Source organism: Ptychodera flava, chromosome 20 (assembly GCF_041260155.1).
Source record: "Ptychodera flava strain L36383 chromosome 20, AS_Pfla_20210202, whole genome shotgun sequence".
NCBI classification, from domain to species: domain Eukaryota; kingdom Metazoa; phylum Hemichordata; class Enteropneusta; family Ptychoderidae; genus Ptychodera; species Ptychodera flava.
The window spans coordinates 32,152,861-32,162,729 of record NC_091947.1 but is presented as its reverse complement, the minus strand read 5'-3'; the positions used below and the strand labels follow the sequence as shown (position 1 = coordinate 32,162,729).

At 36.6% G+C, this 9,869-nt stretch overlaps 1 protein-coding gene across 1 annotated transcript; it reads right to left on the bottom strand.

Annotated features, from left to right (window-relative positions):
• Positions 1-5,382: 5,382 nt before the first annotated feature.
• LOC139120674 (uncharacterized) lies at positions 5,383-8,834 on the bottom strand. The gene is made up of 4 exons (XM_070685201.1): positions 8,645-8,834; positions 7,346-7,495; positions 6,970-7,048; positions 5,383-5,725 (listed from the first exon to the last, which is right to left on the bottom strand). Exons 1-4 carry the CDS (start codon positions 8,660-8,662, stop codon positions 5,505-5,507), a joined length of 468 nt encoding a protein of 155 aa, XP_070541302.1. The 5' UTR covers positions 8,663-8,834; the 3' UTR covers positions 5,383-5,504.
• Positions 8,835-9,869: the final 1,035 nt, after the last annotated feature.

Sequence of the window (9,869 nt, the reverse complement as noted above, 5' to 3'; positions counted from 1 at the left end):
TAAATATCGGGTAAATATCGTCGATTTAACAGACCGGGCGTGCCATGGCACCAAGCATTTATTCTGGTATCGTGTAGTATCGATATACAGTCCCCAAAACGCCGGTGAATATCGGCGGTTACACAGACGCGGCTTCCCATGGGACAACCGCAGTTCATTCTAGTATCGTCTAGTATCGATTCTATAGTCCCGAAATCGTCGATATGTCAAACTTCGATACTAGACTGTAAATATTCGTTATTTAAAAATTGTGCAAAGTCGCGCCTTCATGAGTGTCGAGAGACACTTGAGATTTTGAACGACGTGATCAGTCCTGTGTGTCATTGTCATGGCATTAATTTCAATAACGATAATCGCCCGATGGGCTTGTCTCAAGTTTAAAAGCTTTACAAGAAAGTGTTTTTCAGTCCTGACAGTGTATAACCTAATCATGGCGATGACTGATGTTCTAATATTTCTACCTGTCGCACATATAGCGTTGAATTTCACTTTGACAAGCACTTTGAATGTGCGATCCCTGCCCGATCAGTCAGTCGCCGATTTTTAAAATCAGCCAGACATTATATTCTTAAAGAAACTCAACGATGAAAAGATATTCATATTTTTACGGTGTTTGACAATTTTTTTCCGTCAGGGACGTCATGTACTTTAATAGCCGTTCGCTCATATCGTGAAGCTTCGATCGATGATGTATTCCATGCATGCTCATACACAGGGCTGCGCCGTTAACACTTAAGTGGAGATCGTATCGCACTTTTAGAAGTGACTTTGATCACAAGTCTTCATTCGATCAAGGTGAATTTAGTACTGATTTTCGCAAGTCTCAACCCTCAAATACGCTCTCACTTCGATTGTGAGAGCCCTCACTTCAAGCCCTCACATTTGCTCGCACTTCGATTGTGAGAGCCCTCACTTCAAGCCCTCACATTCGCTCGCACTTTGATTGTGCTGGCCCTCACTTAGGCCCCGCACTTGTCTATTTCCGGCACCCTTATACCTGGAGGTTCCCTGACCCATTTTCCCCGGTAGAGGGCGTGGGGAAAAATAGGTCAGGTACCCACGCCCTCTACCGGGGAAAATGGGTCAGGGAACCAGACTATGATGTTTGGCGCGCAGCAGGAGGAGGGGGAAAACTCCGAACGCGACGCGCGGTCCTATGCTATGTACATTTGTGACGTCAGAGGTCAAACAGCTGATAGCGGGCGTGAGTGAGTCGCCGATACAGAAACGACCCCGTCGTATTTCAGCTCCTTGTCATGTAAATATGTTTTCATTTCACCGAAGGATGATATCTTTGATTCGATAGTGAACCGGAATTTATGTTTCGTGTGCTTTTGACAGGCTCTTGCGTTTATTTTTGGTTTTATTCGTGAAAATTGTCAGCTGTGGTCATCACCACTTGACCTAAAATCGTCCAAAAAATGACGTTTTTGCTGCAAAAAACCGCCTGGATGGGACATTTCCATTTACGTGGCACTGATTTCGATTGCAGATATGGAATCCTTGGTACACCAGGTTAGTGCATGCCAATTTTGAAAGGTTTGCCCTTTTTCAAAAGATTTATCCATACATTTAAAGAATTTTGCCAGGTTTGATATATTTTAATGGCTGTCATACTCATAAGGGGAGAACCATTTGATTTACTGGGGGGGGGGGGGGTATGGAGGAAAAGGGTATGGAAGCAAATTTTTTTTTCCTGTCAGAGTGACAGCAATTTTTTTTTCTACTGTCAGACCTGCATCAATTTTTTTTTTTCAAATAGAGTAGCAGTGCAAATTTTTTTTTTTATTGGTCATCAAGTTTGTAATGCGTTGTAAAGGGAGCCGTCATTATTTACGGCCTGAAACTCCGAAATTTCGAGTGACCCCCCCCTCCCCCCGCCAACCATGATGAATTCGAGTAACCTCCCTCTCTAACTCTGAAATTTTGACTGATCCCCCACTTAGAAAAGTTTAATACCAATACATGTAATTGTAAAATTTACAAAATACAGCAACAGTAAAGACCTTTCAAATCCTGATGTACATGTACCCTGCTAGACTACCATCAGTTATCTCATGATGGTTCAAAAAAGGTGAACACATCAAAATGAAATTCAAAGTCACAATGAAATAAAGATATAAAAGCTCACTCAGTATCTAACCATATAGTATATTGTTTAATTTGGATGGGTATTATGACAGGGTTTTCACTAGGATATCTGACCGGGCAGAATTTGAAAGTACAGGGGGAGAACACGCGAGAGGCTTAGGGGGAAAGTGTCACAGGGGCTTTCCCCTATCTTGCATGGAAATTTTTAAGATATTGATGTGTGCAATGGTGCAGTCTGGTGCAATCTGAGAGGTGTTTTTAATTTTTTTAACTAAGTGAAACTGTCAGAATACCCCAAGGGGGAGAGCACGAGAGGGGGTCCCCCCTCTCGTATTGGGAATTTTGAGAAATTGATGTGTTTAATGGTGCAATCTGAGAGGAGTTTCAGTTTATTTTGCACTCGGTAAAACTGTTTGAAAATGACATTGAACACTGATATTTTTTACATTTTTTGCATGATCAGTTTTTGAGTCACAATATTCAACAACCAAACAATGACAGTACAATGTGTGAAAAACAGTTCTGTTTGCCAGAGACTGAAGACAAATGATATACAGGAACGGAAAATCTGTGACCTTCTTGTGTCATTTCTCCAGCTGCCAGCTTCTAATGAAAAGCCTGAATATGGTATGTTTGCGATCCGGTGTTTGTGGTCAGAAAAACAAGGCTCACACATTGTATTTCATTATATTTGTTGTTCCTCATTTTTCATTGTCAAGCTACATCTTTCTAACAAATTTATATTGAGAAAAATATATTGGTTTAACACTAGTTTATTGACTCCTGTCTTGTGTTTTAAATTTTCACAATTTACAGAAGTCAAATAGTCCCCTTTAGATAGTGCCTATGCCATTGAGATATTGCAACAGAAATCCTGAAATATGATTTCTTGGGTCAGAAAAGGGAAGGAAAACATTGAGTGTACTGAGGTGTAAAGTAGACCTATGTAGTGCATGCTTTTTATCATAAGTGCTGGAAAAGAAACATAAGAATTGCTTGTGGTAAAACATTTGCGCCGCCTATGGCGGCGCGCCGGCAAAGAATACATGAGAATAAGGTTTCCAAATTTTGCTTATTTCTGGTGCATTGTGACAATTTTTTTTCTCTTCTGTCTGTTATGACAATTTTTTTTTTCTCAGGCCATGACAGGATCATTTTTTTTTTCTCAGGCCATGACAGGATCAATTTTTTTTTCTTCTCTCTCACCTGGTGACAAATTTTTTTTCTCAAAATCCTCCATATCCCCCCCAGAAATCAAATGGTTCTCCCCTAAACACATGTTTGTCATGTACCGGTACACCACCACGGTGTGGAGGGACCGTGACACCACCAATTATCATGTAGAAACACCAGGTAATTGTTATAATACTCATAATTAGTATTCAATGAAATTCTAGAATCATTACATGTAATAAATGATGTCTTAATCAGTCATAGTTGATTTTCAGAAGATCAATTTTAGGAAAGTTATGAAAATCAATAGGACCCAAGGATCCACGATAGATTTCTGTCTGAAATTTATATCATGGAAAGATATTGTTATATGCTTGAAAACAGTGTCACAGATTTCTTATGCTTGCCCTTCTTTTTTTGAGCAATAAAAATTTTAGTCCAACACATTTAACTGCCCATATCTTTAAAACAATGAAAGGGGAAATCTGTCAGACACACTTTTGAGGATGTGAAAACAGCTATCTATCTTGCATATTTCGACCGGAAATGTAGCAGCTTTGTCACAGAAAGTGAGAAAAATCAAAGGTCAAATATGACAATCTGTCACTCAGATGATGAGAGACAGCATTCCTGACTTTGACTCAGAACAGTAATTTGGCAGCTAGCTGAATTACTGTACAATAACATGTCACTCTAGTTCAATCTTGACGGGTGTAGCATGCTAGCTCAGCCTGGTTAACTACGCGCTGATCTTATAAAGTGGTTCAAGATTGTACTACTGATTTCGTCATTGATCTTTGTTTGTTTGTTTGTTTGTTTTTATTGTTTATTGGACCTGGTAATTTACTTGAATGATTATGATTGCTGGAATTGATTTGATGTCATATTTCCTGAAGTATGCCACTTGAGTACTGCAGTTCTTTCATGTTCAAGTTCACCCTATCTAAGAACTTTTCAATGTTTAATCTGTGAGAGGATCAGTACAATGGAGACTTTGGCTTGGAAGGGCTTAGATCAAAAGGAGATATTGTCTTCAACTTTATCTAGGGCAGTTACTTTCTTGAAAACATTGATGAAACTTTCTGATTTGTCAACATCACAAATCCATTCCATGAATCACATGCTCATTTTCTTCTCTAATTTCACTAATAAACAAGACCGTTTGACCAGTCATGAGTGGTGTGACACAGTGTTACACCACCCTGATATGAACTCATCTTGCCAGAGTTAGTCACAAAAATAAATTTGTTTGTTTGCTTGTCAGAGCAGAAAAAAGGGTCAATCACACAATGTGAAACAAATTAAAGTTCCATGAGCTGTAACTTTTGAGTATTTTTCTTGTATTTTTGTCCTCCCAATGAGTTTGACAAATATATCATATGAAAATATTAAAACTACCTTAAACAGCTGGCACTGCAAAAACATCTGTTTCATTGCACCCTGCTGGGTGAACAGCTGTCATTATGATGTCTCCATTCATGTGTCTCTTAAAAATCCTGACTGATCATACATCATAATCTTTTTTCTAATATGAAATTATGTCAGGTATCTCATTCAAACTTGGTGAAAGGATGGTTCTCAGTGACTTGAATATGTTTATTTTATTTTCCAGTGACTTTGTCAAGCAATACAGCCAAATTCTGGGTTATTTTGGTCAAAATGGGATGTTTTGTTTTCAAATTTTCCCTATTTTTGGTCCAAAATTAGTCTTCTCTGAAATGTGACTTATCCAACTGCTTTGAAATTTGTATTATGCAGGTTTCTAACTTTGAGCTAAGTTAGATATGCCCAAATTGTAAGTGAAATTTCTATATTTGAATTTTGGGGCAATTTATCCCATTTTTGGTTAAAAATCTCTGAAATCTGCCTAGCACACTATATGGAAGCGACTGTGTCCTTGACACGATTTTTTATTTCACTTTACAATGAAATAGTAACTCATCTATACTATTAGTATACAAACAATATATATACAAATGAAGCTTGTTGAAGCAGTTCTTTAGTTTATTGACTTAGTCATTTATGAGATTAAAATGTACACATTTAATAATTTACAAGTAAAGGTTAAAAATATTACCGTAAACAACTCATAAAAGCTCACTGTTCTAATGTGTATTTCTTCATGTTCATCTAAGAAATCACATGTGACTTGGTATGTTTGGGGATTTGTTAGTCCAAGTGTCACACAGTGCAGATTGCATGGTTGTGACTGACTTACATTGCATTCTTTGTGACAGAGACTACTTTGGCAGATTATTTTTGGTTTGGTATTTAGTGTGCCCATGTGGGTGGCCACGGTTTTTTTCATTGTTGAAATGTCTGTTGCAGGTTTTAATGTGGTCTTTGTTGTTCATATTTAACACAATATCATCTTTTAGCTCGTACACACCATGCAAGGTTTGTAAACGTTTACTTCCCGGATATTTGCATCCAGATATTGCACACACGTCAGCTTCTTGTCCTGCATATGGATTAAAAAAAGAGAGTAAAACTTAATAATGAATAAAGCTTATCCCAGAGTTCGTTTTCAGGTAAATGCCCCATTACCTGTACAAAATAAAATATTACTTGAAGCTCAATTAGCTGTAACTTTTGGATGTTGTGTTATATTTTGTTCGTGTGCATCTACTGAAGTTTTCTTGTGATAATTCAAAAAAAAAATGAAATGCCCAGTAATTACATCTCCTACAGTTTCATCTGTTTGTTAAATCTGCATTCATATTTGAATAACATGTACAACTAACAATAAAAATAATTCATGAATCTTATTAAATGTGCAACTTTCTACAAATAATTTGGAATTAAACTATTATAAAATAGTGCTCATTGATATCTACTTGTTCATTTTCAGGAGCAGTGAACTCAGGATACATGGTATTCCACTGGAAGTAAATTCATCAGTAAAATCTGTAATGGAATAAACCTGGAAAATGAAATGTGTTTTAATTGCCAGATGTGGAAGATTGAAAATGGTGATGGAACAGAGATGCAGCAAATACATCATTCAGTACTGCTGGACTCTTAATGCCAGGAAAAAGTAAATTGACTCCACCAGGGTTTGAACCTGGGGACCCCAGATCCTGTCGGTGCTGTAACATGGATCTGTTGCTCTGCCCACTGAGCTATAGAGTCTCACAAAAATCTGATCCTGGATGTAGAAAAATAAATGAAGCTAGTGATAGTTAGGATGTGATGTGATGTGATGGGATGTAGTACTAAATTGGGTGATGTAGAAAGTATGTAAAAAGAGAAAGAGTTTAGATGTTAATTGGGGTGATATTATAAGTATGATGACATTATGCTATGAAAAGAAGCAATTACAATTTTTTAGATCAGTGAGGACATGGTTAATGAAAGAGAGTGTGAGGGAAAAGTGATCATGACATGACTTTATTGTGGCAACATGACAATTTTTTTTTTATCTGGTGTAAATTTGAAAAAGACATACAAAACATTACTTTATTGATTCGATATTCTGTTTCAAGCAATTAAAAACATTTTCATCCAAATTTAATTTTCATCCAAGTTTAATTAATTTTAAGTCAAAAGTGGTAGACATACTGAGGCAAGGTCCATTTTACGCCTTTGCTCTTCATGGTCATCTTTTGCCATTGAAGAGACCTAATTTTGGAAGATGAATAATGGTTTTAAGTGTTGTCAATCCAATCAGTGCTTTGATTTTTTGAAGACAATTACTTTTCGTACCATGTAAATCTTCACCGGGATTGCTCTCAGCTCTAGTACCACCTGTCTGGCGTCTTCTATGCATTTCCTGAAATTGCAACTATCATGCAATATGCATCAAAATGGATTGTTTTGTTGAGATTATCAAGTGTATATCCGGTGTTTCAGAAATAGAATGACATGATACTAACTTATTTCATTTTCTCCAGTAATCACAGCATAACAAGTGACAGTGCTGAACCTTCTTGTTGGATGGCATTTTGTAAAGAAATGTGCAGGTGGTGTTCCAGTAAAACCAACTGTCATCTAATGTAATTCAGTGAGAAATTATTACAAGTTACTGGACACCTGTCATACATGAGGGATCATCACTTAAAGGGAAAAGTTAAAAACTCACCTTTTCATGTTGTCTGATGCAGCCAGCAGTTTCAGTAATGCAGTGCCTCTGTAACGAAGCAATGCTCTGTCTCATCTGTTGATGGGCTTTCTGTAATTGGTGAACTCTCCTTTGGTATGACAGAATTAGATATGACTTGACGCACCTCATCTGGTAAAGAAAGATCTTTAACCAGTTATTCAATATACAGAATTATTTTGTATGGTAATACTCTTGAAATATTACTTGTATTTTACACTCATTCAATGCACAACAAAAATATTCAGTAATAATATTCTTCTTCACCCACAAATGATGCAAATTAGTCACTTGCTATAAATAATATTTGATATTGAAAATTGTTTTCAGGCAATTTGCATATTTTATGCTAAGCTTGGAAAAGCACTGCCACAGGATATGAATAGAAGTTGAGATGACGCAAACCAATAGGCCACTTTCATGACCCCTGAGCCCTGAGTGACCTCACAATCTGGTATTTCTGTTGGTATGGCATCATACAACCTTCAACTTTTCTCCCTTTGTGACTAATAAAATCCTAAGTTTTGTTCAAGGATGAGTTGGAGTACACAAATTTCAATGATCAAAAGGTTCACGGTTGCAGAGTTTGAACTCAAATTAGTAAAACTTATACCAACAAAAATGCCAGGATGTAGGGGTCACACGGGGGTCATGAAAGTGGCCGATTTGTCCCACTCATTTGGACCTGCTTTCCAATTGAACATTTTCACATATAAATGAAATTCCTGCACTGTTCATTACAAAATATCATATTATCCTCATACTGACATTATTTACAACCCTTTTCAGTGTAGAAGTCAATATTACACAATGTCTAGTTTTCCTACACGCTTGCAATGGTGGCGTGTTCGGCGGCGCAATACGGCTACGCATGTTTTGAATGCTATGGAATGATATTGAGAAACTTGAAAAAGGTTGAATATATCGACAGTATGAAGATAATATGACATTTTGAAACAATCAGTACAGGCATTTTATTCAGATGTGAACATTTTCATCTTGGAAAAGCAGGTCCAAACGAGTGAAACAGAAATGGACTACATGTCTCTACTTCTCTTCATCGCAAATTTTGCATGTTTCAGTTAAAAGGATATTTTTTTCAGTATTTTTGTAAATGTGCAAAAGTGCATGATTATTGTTCTCTTCATCGCACTTTGCAGCACAGTGCTTGTAGGTGAAGCCGGTCGAAACAACCTAACGCCCACATGCAAAGCTACTATTATATATGCTTCAAATTTTAATCCTTCACATTGCTGTAGTCTCCTGCCAGAAAATACTTACCTGCGGATTACTTATCATATGGTATTTCTTGTGTATTAACCTCTTGTGAATCCTCTGTAATTGCACTGTTTTACAGGTCAGTTTTTCTATTGACTTTTGCAGAGTTTGGTACTGAAAAGTAAACAGACATTTTTATCGCTTGTCCTTTTCTGATCTTTAGGATTTATAATGCAGATGCAAGAAATATAAAATACCAAACTTGATATTGAAGGCACTGTCAAATTCCCATGCAGTATTCAAATATTCATAAGGAAACAGCAAGGAACTTCAGAAAAGCTGATTTAATGCACAGCAGTGTTCAAGCAGTGTATATATCCAGATGAAGTGCTGATCAAATCTCTTCACTTCCCTAGGAAGATATGAACATTGCAAGGGACATTGATAGGGACTTCTCAACATTGGTGTTTTACAATTTTTTGCATCTGCAGCAAAGGGTTACTGTCTGTAATTTCTGACAATTCTTCGCTATTTTTCTTCTGTGTATCCTTGTTTATAACGTTTCTTGCTTCCTAAAATATCTAGTTTTCTGCTTGTTAATACAGGATGTGGTTGTGTATGGTCTGATTGTTTTTTTGTCGTCAAATGACTTTAAATCCAGATGTAAATTCAATTTTCAACATTAAACAGCAGTGATTGTACACAAATAAGTCGTGTTCATTGGCTAAAAACTTACATTCATCATGCTTTACAGAGTTTGACGAGAAACTACACTTGATACACAGGACAAAATAATAAAAACAGGGAACAGTTATCGATAGTACAGCTTTACAAATGTAAATACATTTTCTGATTCCAAATGATACCGAGTTACTCCTACATGAGAATATATAGGCACTGTATAATAATATCTAGCAACTGTACAGTTGGAAATGGAACAAGCCAAATTAATTTCCATGATTAGTCTTTAATATTTTTATTCAATGTCTACCAAACATAATATCCACAATGGAAACCAGAAACCTCTTTTTCACCTCATAATTTGCACAACGATGCAATATTCTGCAACCATGCAAAAACACTTTACAAAGTTTGTAAGCAATGATTTGTTGGCAGAAAAGGTAAAGGGAAAGTCCTGTTGAAATACAGTGTTTTTTCATTAAACCTCCAAAAACCCATGTGCATGGGATGTGAAACAAAGAATTCATCACTGTGGCCTAATTTAAAGGATAAACTATATGTACTTATTTACAGAAAATTTACTCGTAAGTTTCTACCTCCAATATTT